Source organism: Hyperolius riggenbachi, chromosome 2 (genome assembly GCF_040937935.1).
Source record: "Hyperolius riggenbachi isolate aHypRig1 chromosome 2, aHypRig1.pri, whole genome shotgun sequence".
Classification (NCBI taxonomy): Eukaryota; Metazoa; Chordata; class Amphibia; order Anura; family Hyperoliidae; genus Hyperolius; species Hyperolius riggenbachi.
In genome coordinates, this window is record NC_090647.1 from 70,827,861 (window position 1) to 70,846,045 (window position 18,185).

Genomic DNA, 18,185 nt, shown 5'->3' on the forward strand with positions numbered 1-18,185 from the left:
GGAAATAACAGAATGTTAGGCTGTGGGTTATTCTGAGGGGTAAGCATGTTACCCGTATACACTTGTTGCTCTATATAAACCAGAGGTGCAGCACAGCTACTCTGTAGGTAAACTCTCAACAGCCTTCTCATGTACATGTTTTCAAGAGACCCATCACAAAGCCACACACTGGCCTCAATTCACTAAGATCATGCTGGAGATAATAAGGCAAGAGAAAACTTACCTCCACACGTGAGAGAGTTATCCTATCTCTTCATTCCTTAAGTTACCTCCTCTGTAGTTATTTTACCTCCTCTGTAGTTATTTTGACACGCCTGTCTTTAACTCTGGAGTTATTTTAAGGATTGGAGAGTTAACTTAAAGAGAACCTGTACTGAGTAAAATTATTTAAAATAAACACATGAGGTAACTTCAAATGAACATTACATAGTTACCTTGCCATCAGTTCCTCTCAGAAGCTCACCATTTTCTTCTTACAGAGATCCCTTCCAGTTCTGACAACATTTTGTCAGAACTGAAATAGATCAGTTGCTGTCAGTTATATATCAGTTGCTGTCAGTTACAGCTGAGAGGAGAACTGATGTGTCCATGTTTCCCTATGGCTCAAGTGGGCGATGTTACAGTTTAACTGTGTGCTGACCAGAAAGCTGTTATGGGGTAATGGCTATTTTCAAAATGGAGGACGGAGAATTCCATTGATCACAGTGGACAAACAGGACGCAGGAGAGGAAAACTAGATTGAGGAGTAGACTACACGGGAGGTAAGTACGACTTGTGTATGTTTATTTTGACTTTTAATTTTCAGTACAGGTTTTCTTTAAAGACAGAAGAGCTAACTTTAGGCTTGCCTGAGGTAAAATGTTTCCTGAATACTACATGCCTTATCACCATGGTAACAACTCTAGAAGAGTTATTAAAGACAGGAGATAAGCTTAGTGAATTGAGGCCAATGTCTACAGTCTATTGTGATTCCCTACCTAATTATTGGGATTGGATAAATCGGTCTCTGAGTTTATTGGGGAGAATATTACATATAGGAAGAGAGTATAAATATAAGGTCATTCATTCGTATAAAAGGGAAATGTTATTTATACAATGAAAACACGTTCAGTCAGTGCAAATACAGAACATTGGATAAAAAGAACCATAGTAATTGAAGCCATAAATCAAGTTTAATAATCACAGTTCCATCATCTATCATTGCACACCCTGTGAGGTATGAAAATATGGACCTCTTTATGGTTATGGAGAATCAATGATCCCCATATTAGGCACTAAGATAAACACAGTCATACAGTATACCACTGTTCTATAATATTTCCAAGGCCGAGCACTTCGCTTTAACACGTTTTGTGAATATGTTTCACTTTCTTCCGGAGGTGTTCGGCCCTTGGGAGAGCAGGATAATGTACCTAAACGAGGTTAAAATGGGCAGAAGCAGGTGGAGGGGATGGGGAGAAGGAAATGAATGGATGGGTTTCATGAATATAGCAAGACTATCGTTAACGTAACCAGAGTCTCAGAATTATCAACGCCAGAAGGGTAACTCCTGACCTTTATTCAGAGGAGACAAATTTGGGCGTAAAACAAAGAAGCTAAAATTGGGAAAAACACATTTACATGACAATGTTCACTATGTAGGGGATCAGCAGGACAGTCAGGCAATTTGCATTGTCCAAATTAGGAAATAAAACCGGTGGCCTTCAACTCCCTCTCGCTTAAGGTGTCCTTTAATTACTGACATATTGAAAGTTCTTATTACAGGTTTTGTGGCTAGATAGTTGCAATTTAAACACCGATTATGTGTAAGTAGCCCTAGAACCTGCATAACTTAGATGCATCAGTATTTGAGCCAAACATCTGATCTGCATGCTTGTTCAGAGTCTATGACAAAGTAATAGAGGCAGGGGGATCAGCAAGTCAGCCAGGCAATTAAAATAAATAAATAAATATGGCAGCCTCCATATCCCTCTCACTTCAGGTTTCCTTAAAAAAAAAAAAATTATCATTCAGGTTTGCTGTGCCACTTCTATTCTCATGTGATGGTCAGTGTTCCGTCTGTAAACAGGCCTGCTGTGTCTGGAGGGGAATGTTACTGACATATTCTGGGTTAAGTAAATAGCTCCAAAGTACAGTACAGAGTTCCCTGGCAAGTCACCGGTGCTGCTGACACTCTGCTGGCTCCTCCACACACAAATAGGACAGCTGCTTCTGCCTGCAGCTATCATTAGCCAGAGCTCTGCTTATGCAATAAAAAGGTCATTGGTAGTTATGAGAATGCCTGGCGATTACACAATAAAATTGCCAAAGGTCCTGGGATTAGGAAAAATAAAGTAATTGCAAGTGGGCATTGCAGGGATACATAATGTAGAACACACACACAGTGTGGATAAAGTTTATGGCAGTTCTTGGTCTCCTTACTTATTGTATGTATTAGTCTTCATGTCACCCTGTGACATCATTTATATTATTTACATGTTGTTCAACATTAATTATCCACACAAGGGGCCAATGGCCTTTTGTTTGTTTTTTTCCCTTCTCTATTTTACTTTATCTGACTATAAAGGACACGTATACTGAGAGAGAGAGATGGAAGGTTGCCATATTTATTTCCTTATAAACAAAGCACCTTGCCTGGCTGTCCTGCAGATTCTCTGCCTCTAGTACTTTTAGCTATAGACCTGGAACAAGCATGCAGATCAGGTGCTCTGACTGAAGTCTGACTGGATTAGCTGCATGCTTGTATTAGATGTGTGATCCAGAGACGACTGCAGCCAAAGAGATCAGCAGGGCTGCCAAGAAACTGGTATTGATTAAAAGGAAATAAGTCAGCCTTCATATTATTCTCACTTAAGGTGTCCTTTAAAATAATAGGGATCAGGAAAATATCTGTTCCTGACTGGCTAAGAAGACAACATGATATGTTTATTTACCTGCTCCAAGGGTGGCCTGTCTGGAGGGGGCCTGCCCCTGCCCCGCCTGAATGACGTTGCCCATGTAGACCTCATTTACTTCCTGTGCAGGGATACCTGCGGAAAAGAACATTTTTTTGAACCCATTTAAAATAGACATGGACAGTAACATTACTATTACACTAGAAAATGCTGCTTGGCTGCTGCTGTTTTGATCCTCTGTATCAGGGACAGGCAGAGGCAGGGAAGGCATCAGCCTCTGGACGCACAACCCTGAGGGTACCTCGCCCTCGCCTGGCTGATGCAGAGTCATAAGTGGAGCCTGTAGCAGTGCAGCTCACCTCACTGTGTCGGGAACCCAGTCATATCACAGCAACTCCTCTTGGCTTCCTCTAGTGATGTCTCATTATGTGTCACTAGAGCAGGGGTGTGAAACTCAAATACAAAGTGGGCCGAAATTGTACACTGGGACCTTGTCACGGGCCAAAATTGAACACAGGGGCCTAGTCGCGGGCCAACCTCAATGTCTACTGGCCATCTTCCTCCCTTCTCAGTTCTCTGGTGTGTTGCGGTCCTCCCTCCCCTATACAGTTCCCTGGTGGCTAGAGACCCCCAGCCTCCCCTATACAGTTCCCTGGTGTTTAGTGCTTCCCCCCTAACTCCCCCATATGGCTTCCTTGGTTGTTCTAGGGCTTTACCTCCAATATAGCTTTCCTGGTGGTCTAGAGTGGGCCAAACATAATGCAAAGTGGGGAAACCACTTGAGGGCCAAATTTAATGCCTCTGGAGGCCAAATTTGACCCGCGGGCCACAGTTTGACATGTATGCACTAGAGGAAGAAGAGAAAATGCTCCAAGCTGCAAGTTCCCAGGGTGGTTAGAGCTTCCTCAGGGGAGGGGGGGCTGCCTAGTACTGGAGGCTGATCTGGCAGTGTAATAAGTAGTTTTAATATTTTAATCTCTGAGCAATCTAAATATGTGATGATTTAAGCTCTCCTCATAACTAGGGCCCTGTTGTGATGAGAACCATAATTATCTATATTGGATGTGACGCGATTGAGATATCAAAGCTATAGATCAATTATATATGTGATATTGATAAGACTGATTGAAAGAAATCTTCTATTATCTAGCATAGGCGTACAAGGCTGGGTTGGTAATTCTATAGACAACAGTCCTGCTCTCAGGAATTCTATGCCTAACCATCCCCCCCCAGTCAGAAGTTGGTAAGACAGCTGTATCCCATTATGTCTCAAGCCATAGCGTTACAATGAGGCTGTTGGAATACCAGTTTCAACCGGATTGAAACATGTGCTCTCTTTGTGATATATGAGGAGTTAGCTGAAGCAGCTAGGTATGGAAGTCAGCAAATAGAGACTACAGCATTGTTTGAACAAACCAATCATAGATAGCATTGGGACACACTGTGGGGCCAGCCCATTTCTTTATGTAAGGAGTTTTAGGCGGGAGTGGGTCATTCTGCCATTTTCTCTTCACAGACACACACATACTTTCATACATACAGACATACAATCAATTTGTTCATTTTTTGTAATCATTTGTAACGTAACTAAGATTTGTACCTTTATTGATTTATATTTTTGAATATTCATGGAAAATCAATAATGCTAAATAAACAACCACATCCTTTTAAATGATTTACTCTGGTCTCTGAAAGACTTTGTGTTCAAGTTACAAATCCCTCATTTTAACATTTAACATTGGTGAGCCAGCCACTCGTAAAATAAGATTTACAAAGAACACAGCTAAATCGCAAATTCGTTTCAAAATCGGGGAACGAGCAAAAAAAGGAAGCGGAGCTGTCTTCTTGTGAAACTCTATTGCGTTGAATCTGAAGCAAGGGATGAGACCAGACCAGAGAGGAGATCTGATGATTGACGTCATGTGGGTGATACCAGAAGTCTGTCTGCATAAGGTGACTATGCTTTATTCCCTGTTGAATTAGCTAAAAGTCTTAAAAGTCAGATGAGTGCCCAAAGTTGTTAAAGAAATAAAGAATATTTGTTAGTTAATTAGGGAAATAGTTACTTAGAGTTTGCTAAAATGAACAGTATGCAAAAGGAATGTTCTTATCATTCCTATGTAAAATGCCTTAGTGGTAGCAGACAGGATGCAGACTTCGTTAATGGTATTGTTTATTTAAAGATGCAGATATTTTTGTCTACAAAGCTGCAAGCTAAATTTGGGAAAAAATGGTTTAAATTGAAGCTTAAGATAGTGTAATTGGATCATAGGAGTAGATTTAGCATATTAGCTTCTATAAGTAAAGTAAGGGTTTTGTATTTATGCTAATTGGCTACTTGTGTAAAAGAAAATGTGTAAGCCATGAATAAGTGACAGTTTATATAAAAAGGAAATATATCTGTAATAATGGTTTATTAGAAGCGCAGTAATCCTGAAAGCCAGGGAAAAATAAAACGTTTCTGGTTACCAAAATGACATGTATCAGCAGCAGCAGTAGCAACATGTATCATATGACAGCTATTCTAGTAGGAATGTAAAATCATTGCAGATGTCACATAAAAGTATTTGTATTGCAAGCTATATATGTTATGAAAATTTCATTCAAGTTTCAGAGTTGTTGTCCTATTTTTCTATTTGAGTTTTGATAAAAAGTATAAATATAGTCATTAATATAATAATTGATATTAAAAAAAAAAAAATAATTAATTAAAATGAGCTTATTATAAGGTTGCATAGGAGAATTAATCACCATAGTTTAATGATAGACATATCTGTTTCTGTATTAGAGGATTGATGAGGATATGGTGATAAGGTTCAGCATTCATAAGTAAGATGTGATTGCTGGTGTCCATAGATGACAGATATATATTTCGACAATCGATTTACACAAAAGTTGATAAAATAAGTTTTTTTAAGTTATAGGTTTAGTCAGGAGGTTATTCTTAGTGAGTTCATGGTGAAATAAAGAGATTTGGTTTAATTTTGATTAAAATAAAGCTGAATTGTTGCAAATAACGATTGCATCAATTACATAAGAATTTGATCTGTAAGGTATAAAATAAATTTGGTAGCTCATGACTATAGTTATTACATTTAGATGATTTTGACATTTTATAAGGTAAAGATATATTTTTAAAAGACAATATGTGTGCTCAGTCTAATGTGAGTGATGATTGGAAATATGATCAGGATATATATGTGCTGAATGCTCAGTCCCATAAGTGATTGGTCATGAATAAGTATATCCTTATACTTATATATGCATTATTTTTGTAAAGATCTGTTTTTCTTTACCGGAGGAGAAATGGGAATTTATAAAAATATAATTGATGAATGGTGACAGGTGGTTTCATATCTTTTCCGGTCAGAGGTGTGAAATCAGTTGTGCCAGTTCAAATTATTGGTATACAAGGGACTTGGTGTTGGTGTATCGAATATCTGAAATAAGATTGTATACTTTGGTCATTGCTGTAGATTATTAATACAGTAATGTATGCACTGATATTTTAGACTGTACACAATATATTAAAATTCAAGGAAATTTAAAAATTAAACGTTTAAAGGACAACAGGTTAAAGCAGAACTCTGATAAAAGTTATTGGTTGTGAATTCTATATGTGTTTATGTGATAATATTTTTTTATTTCCCTTTTATGATTTGGTGTACACATGTATTCTATCTCCTTAATTATTAAATTTTGTTTCCTGAGAAGTATGTGAAGAGAATCAGAGATGGTGGTGATTTCCTTCCTTTCTGTAAATTGATGAAAATTGAGGTACAATATTGAATGGGATATTGGATTTAAAAAGTAATTCGAGTATCAGTTGTTTATAGGAAAGTGGATTTCATGTTTCCTTGAGTTTATTTTGGATACTAGCAATTGGTTACATCAGTTGCAATGTGTTTTAGTAAGATGAGGTCATTTTAAGTAAAAATTAAAGAAAGGTTTCAAGTTAAGTTTTAGTGACATAGAAATGTTTCAGCAGAAGCTGTTTAGGAAATGCTTTCCTCTGTTTGTATAAAAAACAGTGGCATCTATGTTAAAGCGAGAGTAGGGTTAATTAAGAACAGCTGGAGTCCTGTAATCTGAAGCCATTAGCTGTCACTCAAACTGCATGAGTAAAAATACGTCAGAAGTTGTTATAAATAATGTATTGATCATTTTTGAGATATCATTGTGAAAGAAATGTAAGGGTATCATTTAGTTACTTGCAACTTGCACACACACACAGCAGGTATACTAATAATGACATATACACATGAGATTAGCATGTTATATAAACGCACACACACATATTAACATGCTGTTACACATTTACATAAGAGAATATAACTTTGTTGTCCTCACAATAAAGTGTGTAGGATATTTTTTAGATGACATTGTAGGGTTTAATTGAGCTTTATCTTAGGTTTGTCTAAGGTTATGTTTATTAGATAAACGAGATTTATTAAAGTTCATGGTTTGTGTCCTCATCAAGGGATTGCAATTTAGACAATGTCATATGAGTTTGTTTTGTTCAAAGGGGGAACAAAAAGTTTAAAGTTATTTTCTTGAAATAAGATCATTGATACCATATTTTCTAATTATAGATGTATCTCTAAAGATTGATTGACGTAAAAGGTCACATGCAGAAATGGCGAAAATTACAAGGCTTTCACATGCTAACGAGCCTATTGAGAGGAGATTCCATGCTTCCATTGATAAAGGAATGAACAGAAGTGCTTGAAGACATGAAGAGTTTTTTTTCTTTTCCCTCCCCACTTTTCATGAACTGAACTGAGAATCTAATCTCTTTACACACATATAATTTTTAATTTGACACACATGAAAAAGACATTTTTGGGTGTTTTGAGTTTAATTGTTTGTTTTATTTGTTACAGAACAGAATTAGATTTTATGTGATATTTTCATAAGGTAATGAAAAAGTTTAGGGAAAAATATTGATAAGATAAGGAAAGGTTTTTTAAGGAAAGTTTTTTTTATCCAATAGCTTATAGATCCATTCATTTAAAAAAAAAAAAAATAATAATAAGGTAAATTTTTGATTAATGTTTGGAAGTTGATATTTTTGATAGAAAGGGGTTTCCATAATATATCTGGTATGCAAAGTTATTTTGAGAGTTTGATCAAAATATTAGAAAAGGAATTTTAGATGGTGCAAAGATCATTGATATAATTAATGGGTTGTATTAAGAAACTTTGAAATCTGATTTAAAGATAATAAGGCTTGTCAGAAAGCAAAAGGCTTGTCAGAAAGCAAAGGGCTAGTTAGATAGCATAATAAACTGTTAATGTAAATCAGATGATGGGAAGGTATTATTATACACATTGCATCAGTATTATGTCCTTAAATGACACATTTTTATGATTTAATATTTTTAATTTTGATTAATAATGGAAACCATATTTGATTAGGATATGTTTGAAACTTCAAACTGCATATATTTTATAGATATTTCCAAACAGTAATACAAACTTTTTAAGGAGGTATGACATAATTGAAGAATACAGGTATACATTAATTTATATTGATTTGGGATGGATAAGTGATATGAATTCCACCAAGATGAATGAAGAATATTTTAATGATATTAGTAGTTGTAAGGTAATACATTTGATTATTATGTAACATTATTAGGTAATCCAGTTAATTAGGTACATTGTTATGATTATTTTATAAAAAAGGGTTTTATGATCATTTTAAAATGGAAGAAAAAGTAATGAAATTCAAAGTTTAGATTTGTCATCATGCTTGCATGTTTAGTTTAAGGGTATTAGTTTAATTTTAAGAAGAATCTACCGTTTTTGTCAAAGGTAAAATTCCCTATACAACAGGATGTGAAAGGGTTAACACACACTGTTTCAATTACACATGAGAATATAAAAGTAGTTGCTGTTAAAGTTAAGTCTAGCAAGGAAGAGGTTAAGGGTTTTTTTTTTTTTTTTTCTCTCTGAGTTCGTACACAAGGGATGTATGAAGAGCATATACATGCAATTAGTTTAAATAAAAGTTATTAATTTGTCTAAAAATTTAGGGGTAGCAAAATTTGAAGGTAATTATTAATGAAAGGGGACAAAATATGATTGTTAAAATTTTGACAATGATTAAAATATACAAAGGGTATTTATAGAAGTGAAAGTAATTTTAATATAAGATTTTACTTCTATAAAGGGGGAAATGTAATAAGTAGTTTTAATATTTTAATCTCTGAGCAATCTAAATATGTGATGATTTAAGCTCTCCTCATAACTAGGGCCCTGTTGTGATGAGAACCATAATTATCTATATTGGATGTGACGCGATTGAGATATCAAAGCTATAGATCAATTATATATGTGATATTGATAAGACTGATTGAAAGAAATCTTCTATTATCTAGCATAGGCGTACAAGGCTGGGTTGGTAATTCTATAGACAACAGTCCTGCTCTCAGGAATTCTATGCCTAACCATCCCCCCCCAGTCAGAAGTTGGTAAGACAGCTGTATCCCATTATGTCTCAAGCCATAGCGTTACAATGAGGCTGTTGGAATACCAGTTTCAACCGGATTGAAACATGTGCTCTCTTTGTGATATATGAGGAGTTAGCTGAAGCAGCTAGGTATGGAAGTCAGCAAATAGAGACTACAGCATTGTTTGAACAAACCAATCATAGATAGCATTGGGACACACTGTGGGGCCAGCCCATTTCTTTATGTAAGGAGTTTTAGGCGGGAGTGGGTCATTCTGCCATTTTCTCTTCACAGACACACACATACTTTCATACATACAGACATACAATCAATTTGTTCATTTTTTGTAATCATTTGTAACGTAACTAAGATTTGTACCTTTATTGATTTATATTTTTGAATATTCATGGAAAATCAATAATGCTAAATAAACAACCACATCCTTTTAAATGATTTACTCTGGTCTCTGAAAGACTTTGTGTTCAAGTTACAAATCCCTCATTTTAACATTTAACATTGGTGAGCCAGCCACTCGTAAAATAAGATTTACAAAGAACACAGCTAAATCGCAAATTCGTTTCAAAATCGGGGAACGAGCAAAAAAAGGAAGCGGAGCTGTCTTCTTGTGAAACTCTATTGCGTTGAATCTGAAGCAAGGGATGAGACCAGACCAGAGAGGAGATCTGATGATTGACGTCATGTGGGTGATACCAGAAGTCTGTCTGCATAAGGTGACTATGCTTTATTCCCTGTTGAATTAGCTAAAAGTCTTAAAAGTCAGATGAGTGCCCAAAGTTGTTAAAGAAATAAAGAATATTTGTTAGTTAATTAGGGAAATAGTTACTTAGAGTTTGCTAAAATGAACAGTATGCAAAAGGAATGTTCTTATCATTCCTATGTAAAATGCCTTAGTGGTAGCAGACAGGATGCAGACTTCGTTAATGGTATTGTTTATTTAAAGATGCAGATATTTTTGTCTACAAAGCTGCAAGCTAAATTTGGGAAAAAATGGTTTAAATTGAAGCTTAAGATAGTGTAATTGGATCATAGGAGTAGATTTAGCATATTAGCTTCTATAAGTAAAGTAAGGGTTTTGTATTTATGCTAATTGGCTACTTGTGTAAAAGAAAATGTGTAAGCCATGAATAAGTGACAGTTTATATAAAAAGGAAATATATCTGTAATAATGGTTTATTAGAAGCGCAGTAATCCTGAAAGCCAGGGAAAAATAAAACGTTTCTGGTTACCAAAATGACATGTATCAGCAGCAGCAGTAGCAACATGTATCATATGACAGCTATTCTAGTAGGAATGTAAAATCATTGCAGATGTCACATAAAAGTATTTGTATTGCAAGCTATATATGTTATGAAAATTTCATTCAAGTTTCAGAGTTGTTGTCCTATTTTTCTATTTGAGTTTTGATAAAAAGTATAAATATAGTCATTAATATAATAATTGATATTAAAAAAAAAAAAATAATTAATTAAAATGAGCTTATTATAAGGTTGCATAGGAGAATTAATCACCATAGTTTAATGATAGACATATCTGTTTCTGTATTAGAGGATTGATGAGGATATGGTGATAAGGTTCAGCATTCATAAGTAAGATGTGATTGCTGGTGTCCATAGATGACAGATATATATTTCGACAATCGATTTACACAAAAGTTGATAAAATAAGTTTTTTTAAGTTATAGGTTTAGTCAGGAGGTTATTCTTAGTGAGTTCATGGTGAAATAAAGAGATTTGGTTTAATTTTGATTAAAATAAAGCTGAATTGTTGCAAATAACGATTGCATCAATTACATAAGAATTTGATCTGTAAGGTATAAAATAAATTTGGTAGCTCATGACTATAGTTATTACATTTAGATGATTTTGACATTTTATAAGGTAAAGATATATTTTTAAAAGACAATATGTGTGCTCAGTCTAATGTGAGTGATGATTGGAAATATGATCAGGATATATATGTGCTGAATGCTCAGTCCCATAAGTGATTGGTCATGAATAAGTATATCCTTATACTTATATATGCATTATTTTTGTAAAGATCTGTTTTTCTTTACCGGAGGAGAAATGGGAATTTATAAAAATATAATTGATGAATGGTGACAGGTGGTTTCATATCTTTTCCGGTCAGAGGTGTGAAATCAGTTGTGCCAGTTCAAATTATTGGTATACAAGGGACTTGGTGTTGGTGTATCGAATATCTGAAATAAGATTGTATACTTTGGTCATTGCTGTAGATTATTAATACAGTAATGTATGCACTGATATTTTAGACTGTACACAATATATTAAAATTCAAGGAAATTTAAAAATTAAACGTTTAAAGGACAACAGGTTAAAGCAGAACTCTGATAAAAGTTATTGGTTGTGAATTCTATATGTGTTTATGTGATAATATTTTTTTATTTCCCTTTTATGATTTGGTGTACACATGTATTCTATCTCCTTAATTATTAAATTTTGTTTCCTGAGAAGTATGTGAAGAGAATCAGAGATGGTGGTGATTTCCTTCCTTTCTGTAAATTGATGAAAATTGAGGTACAATATTGAATGGGATATTGGATTTAAAAAGTAATTCGAGTATCAGTTGTTTATAGGAAAGTGGATTTCATGTTTCCTTGAGTTTATTTTGGATACTAGCAATTGGTTACATCAGTTGCAATGTGTTTTAGTAAGATGAGGTCATTTTAAGTAAAAATTAAAGAAAGGTTTCAAGTTAAGTTTTAGTGACATAGAAATGTTTCAGCAGAAGCTGTTTAGGAAATGCTTTCCTCTGTTTGTATAAAAAACAGTGGCATCTATGTTAAAGCGAGAGTAGGGTTAATTAAGAACAGCTGGAGTCCTGTAATCTGAAGCCATTAGCTGTCACTCAAACTGCATGAGTAAAAATACGTCAGAAGTTGTTATAAATAATGTATTGATCATTTTTGAGATATCATTGTGAAAGAAATGTAAGGGTATCATTTAGTTACTTGCAACTTGCACACACACACAGCAGGTATACTAATAATGACATATACACATGAGATTAGCATGTTATATAAACGCACACACACATATTAACATGCTGTTACACATTTACATAAGAGAATATAACTTTGTTGTCCTCACAATAAAGTGTGTAGGATATTTTTTAGATGACATTGTAGGGTTTAATTGAGCTTTATCTTAGGTTTGTCTAAGGTTATGTTTATTAGATAAACGAGATTTATTAAAGTTCATGGTTTGTGTCCTCATCAAGGGATTGCAATTTAGACAATGTCATATGAGTTTGTTTTGTTCAAAGGGGGAACAAAAAGTTTAAAGTTATTTTCTTGAAATAAGATCATTGATACCATATTTTCTAATTATAGATGTATCTCTAAAGATTGATTGACGTAAAAGGTCACATGCAGAAATGGCGAAAATTACAAGGCTTTCACATGCTAACGAGCCTATTGAGAGGAGATTCCATGCTTCCATTGATAAAGGAATGAACAGAAGTGCTTGAAGACATGAAGAGTTTTTTTTCTTTTCCCTCCCCACTTTTCATGAACTGAACTGAGAATCTAATCTCTTTACACACATATAATTTTTAATTTGACACACATGAAAAAGACATTTTTGGGTGTTTTGAGTTTAATTGTTTGTTTTATTTGTTACAGAACAGAATTAGATTTTATGTGATATTTTCATAAGGTAATGAAAAAGTTTAGGGAAAAATATTGATAAGATAAGGAAAGGTTTTTTAAGGAAAGTTTTTTTTATCCAATAGCTTATAGATCCATTCATTTAAAAAAAAAAAAAATAATAATAAGGTAAATTTTTGATTAATGTTTGGAAGTTGATATTTTTGATAGAAAGGGGTTTCCATAATATATCTGGTATGCAAAGTTATTTTGAGAGTTTGATCAAAATATTAGAAAAGGAATTTTAGATGGTGCAAAGATCATTGATATAATTAATGGGTTGTATTAAGAAACTTTGAAATCTGATTTAAAGATAATAAGGCTTGTCAGAAAGCAAAAGGCTTGTCAGAAAGCAAAGGGCTAGTTAGATAGCATAATAAACTGTTAATGTAAATCAGATGATGGGAAGGTATTATTATACACATTGCATCAGTATTATGTCCTTAAATGACACATTTTTATGATTTAATATTTTTAATTTTGATTAATAATGGAAACCATATTTGATTAGGATATGTTTGAAACTTCAAACTGCATATATTTTATAGATATTTCCAAACAGTAATACAAACTTTTTAAGGAGGTATGACATAATTGAAGAATACAGGTATACATTAATTTATATTGATTTGGGATGGATAAGTGATATGAATTCCACCAAGATGAATGAAGAATATTTTAATGATATTAGTAGTTGTAAGGTAATACATTTGATTATTATGTAACATTATTAGGTAATCCAGTTAATTAGGTACATTGTTATGATTATTTTATAAAAAAGGGTTTTATGATCATTTTAAAATGGAAGAAAAAGTAATGAAATTCAAAGTTTAGATTTGTCATCATGCTTGCATGTTTAGTTTAAGGGTATTAGTTTAATTTTAAGAAGAATCTACCGTTTTTGTCAAAGGTAAAATTCCCTATACAACAGGATGTGAAAGGGTTAACACACACTGTTTCAATTACACATGAGAATATAAAAGTAGTTGCTGTTAAAGTTAAGTCTAGCAAGGAAGAGGTTAAGGGTTTTTTTTTTTTTTTTTCTCTCTGAGTTCGTACACAAGGGATGTATGAAGAGCATATACATGCAATTAGTTTAAATAAAAGTTATTAATTTGTCTAAAAATTTAGGGGTAGCAAAATTTGAAGGTAATTATTAATGAAAGGGGACAAAATATGATTGTTAAAATTTTGACAATGATTAAAATATACAAAGGGTATTTATAGAAGTGAAAGTAATTTTAATATAAGATTTTACTTCTATAAAGGGGGAAATGTAATAAGTAGTTTTAATATTTTAATCTCTGAGCAATCTAAATATGTGATGATTTAAGCTCTCCTCATAACTAGGGCCCTGTTGTGATGAGAACCATAATTATCTATATTGGATGTGACGCGATTGAGATATCAAAGCTATAGATCAATTATATATGTGATATTGATAAGACTGATTGAAAGAAATCTTCTATTATCTAGCATAGGCGTACAAGGCTGGGTTGGTAATTCTATAGACAACAGTCCTGCTCTCAGGAATTCTATGCCTAACCATCCCCCCCCAGTCAGAAGTTGGTAAGACAGCTGTATCCCATTATGTCTCAAGCCATAGCGTTACAATGAGGCTGTTGGAATACCAGTTTCAACCGGATTGAAACATGTGCTCTCTTTGTGATATATGAGGAGTTAGCTGAAGCAGCTAGGTATGGAAGTCAGCAAATAGAGACTACAGCATTGTTTGAACAAACCAATCATAGATAGCATTGGGACACACTGTGGGGCCAGCCCATTTCTTTATGTAAGGAGTTTTAGGCGGGAGTGGGTCATTCTGCCATTTTCTCTTCACAGACACACACATACTTTCATACATACAGACATACAATCAATTTGTTCATTTTTTGTAATCATTTGTAACGTAACTAAGATTTGTACCTTTATTGATTTATATTTTTGAATATTCATGGAAAATCAATAATGCTAAATAAACAACCACATCCTTTTAAATGATTTACTCTGGTCTCTGAAAGACTTTGTGTTCAAGTTACAAATCCCTCATTTTAACATTTAACAGGCAGCGTCCATTATCTCTGCTCCCTGCCACTCCTACATACTATTCTTCTTTACTTTTGCTTCTGTGAAGCGGCCCTGTGCTCTCCTTTGAGAGCACAGAGCGCTGATTGGCATGGAGGGGGCGGGGGAGAGGCAGGGAAGTAGCAGTGGAGAGCCAGTGAGAAGGCTCTGATAGCCGGGGAAGGGGCATTACACAGGATTTCCTCTCCTGCAAGGGACGCCCCTTCCCCATTAGTTTGCTGACAAGCTGCGTGTTGGCAAATTCCAAGGGAAGGGGGCACTGAGAGCTGCGAGGAGGGCACACAGAGGCATGTCTTTCCTTCAGATAGGAACATGTCTCTGTGTCCCTTTTTGACATCTCAAACTGCCTCAGGTACACTTCAAGAGATTCATGATTTGTAGTTTTTCCCCTGGCATAACCCCTTCACAGACATCTAACCCTAACCATTGTTATTGGCGCTCCATTAACAATAACTATTTTCTATGTGAAAGATAAAGCTCAACTCAATGCCAAAATGAGGAGCCGATTACTAACCCTACATGAAAAAAGGAAGAGGCGGAGCACCATATCATTAGCTCTCAACCTACTGGTGGACCTCCGCCGCAGCTGCAGATCAGCTTCCTTTGGATTAGGAGGACAGTACCAGGTCCATCAACATGCAGATACCATACCCAAGTGTCGGTAGCCATGAATCAACCTTACCTGCCTTCTCCACAGCAGCTTTAATAGCGACGGAGCCAAGCTGAGTGGCAGGGAGGGAGGCCAGCGAGCCCTGGAATGATCCTATGGGTGTCCTCACTGCACTGGCAATAACCACTTCCTGCAGAGACCGGGGGATAAAAGGGAGGAGCATAAAAAGTCAACAAAACTAACAAAATCGGCAATTCTTCTGCGGTAGCTTGAATAGAGAGAGACATATCAGATCAAGTCATTTGCTTGGACATCGGTTAATTATTGGTAATCAGGCGCACAAGCAGCGAGTTCAATTATCCCAAGGAAAGGTCCGCGCTCACTCTGTTTCAGGAACTCAGCATATATTGTTCCATCACATACTTGTTATACCATCTGATACTACTGTACAAAAGTCTGTCCTGTGCCTTGATAAAGGGGACCCATAATGGCACGAAACGATCATTGACTGTAAACAGTCAGATTGTATTCCGTATGTACAGCGCCACAGAATATGTTGGCGCTTTATAAATCAATAATAGTAATAATATATGTTGGAACAATGAATGCACAGTTTTTGAAACAATCTGAGTGCGGATCCTTTCTTGGAATGATTAGACTTGTTTTTCTACTGAGTCCAGCACCAGCAGATACCTTGCTCAAAGGACAACTGAACTGAAAGGGGTATGGAGGCTGCCACGTTTATTTCCTTTCAAACAATACCAGTTGCCTGGCTTTCCTGCTGATTCTCTGCCTCCAATACGTTTAGCCATAGACCCTGAACCAGCATGCAGATCAGATGTTTCTGACTGAAATCTGACTACATTTGCCACATGCTTGTTTCAGGTGTGTGACTCAAACACTCCTGCAGCCAAACATCAGCAGGACTGCCAAGCAACTGGTATTGTTTAAAGAGACACTAAAGCAAAAAAAAATAAATAAATTATGATATAATGATTTGCATGTGTAGTACAGCTAAGAAATAAAACATTAGGAGCAGAGACATAGGTCTTCACTGTTGTGTTGTTCATGTGTTGCTCACACATTGTTTCCAGTACAGGAAGAGTTAAGAAACTCCAGCAGAGAGCTCTGTCTTCTGAAGCTTGCTATCTCAACTGTCAGTCCTTGTATTATCTATTGCTGTGCAAAGGACAGGTCAGTAGTTCACTGGTCTGCTCTGTAAAATCATTTAGGATGTGGAGTAGTGTGTAAACTGCAAATATTAAAGAATGAGGCAATGTTCTAAAAAAAAAAAACACACTATAACTGAAAATAAAAATATGAGAATATTTTATTTGCTACTAATGTTGTAGTAATTATCCATACTACACAACCAATTCATTATATCATAAAATTTTTTCGCTTCAGTGTCTCTTTAAAAAGGAAAATACGACAGCCTTCATATGCCTCTCAGAACAGGTGTCCTCTAAGCAGACCTGAACTCTTGCACAGGAGAGAAGGAGAACACAAAGAAATCCACTGCATCCATCCTGCATGTGTCTATAGAGAACAGCCGGTCTAATTCTTCCTTCTCAGCAAGTAATAAGCTAGTGTAATTTGAGCTCTCAGTTGTCTGCCGAGTTTAGAGCGAATATGTAAACATAGAAGTTTAAAGGGAAGGTTCAGGGTGGCTCTTAAAAAAATAAAAATGCCCATCCACTTACCTGGGGCTTCCTCCAGCCGTGGGCAGCCAGGACGTGCCCTCGGCGCCGCTCCGCAGGCTCCCGGTCCCCTCCGGTGGCCGACCCGATCTGGCCAGGCCGGCTGCCAGGTCGGGCTCTTCTGCGTTTCAAAATGCGCCTCACGGGGGCGCGCTGACGTCATCGGACGTCCTCCGGGCTGTACTGCCCAGTAGTTCTGCGCCTGCGCAGTACAGCCTGGAGGACGTCCGATGACGTCAGCGCGCCCCCGTGAGGCGCATTTTGAAACGCAGAAGAGCCCGACCTGGCAGCCGGCCTGGCCAGGTCGGCCACCGGAGGGGACCGGGAGCCTGCGGAGCGGCGCCGAGGGCACCTCCTGGCTGCCCACGGCTGGAGGAAGCCCCAGGTAAGTGGATGGGCATTTTTATTTTTTTTAAGAGCCACCCTGAACCTTCCCTTTAAAGAGGATCTGTAAGGGGATACTTACCTCGGGAGAGGGAAGCCTCTGGATCCTAAAGAGGCTTCTCCCGTCCTTCTCCGTCCCTCTGTTCAATCGCACGGGTCCCCTGAAGTGCGGCGAGATAAATATTTACCTACCACGACCCTGTGCAGGCCCACTAGCAGCTTTCTGTCTGGGTTAAGGCAGAAATAGCCGAGTCCTTTGCGCCTGCACAGCAGAGTGGATTTGATCGGGTTCCACTATTCTGCCCGAAGGAAGAGCCGCTACTGTGCCAGCGCAAGTACCCGGAGAAGTAAATCAATCTTAGCTTCTCAAGC

The 18,185-nt window shown here is 36.2% G+C and overlaps 1 protein-coding gene across 1 annotated transcript in view; it reads right to left on the bottom strand.

The window, feature by feature from the left end:
- ACAT1 (acetyl-CoA acetyltransferase 1) overlaps window positions 1-18,185 on the bottom strand; it is a 41,906-nt gene that overhangs the window by 15,039 nt on the left and 8,682 nt on the right. Inside the window, exons 3-4 of the mRNA XM_068266892.1 lie at window positions 15,802-15,919; window positions 2,934-3,029 (exon numbers count right to left, since the gene is read on the bottom strand). Coding sequence (XP_068122993.1) covers window positions 2,934-3,029; window positions 15,802-15,919 — 214 coding nt within the window. The remainder of the gene's footprint in view (window positions 1-2,933; window positions 3,030-15,801; window positions 15,920-18,185) is intronic.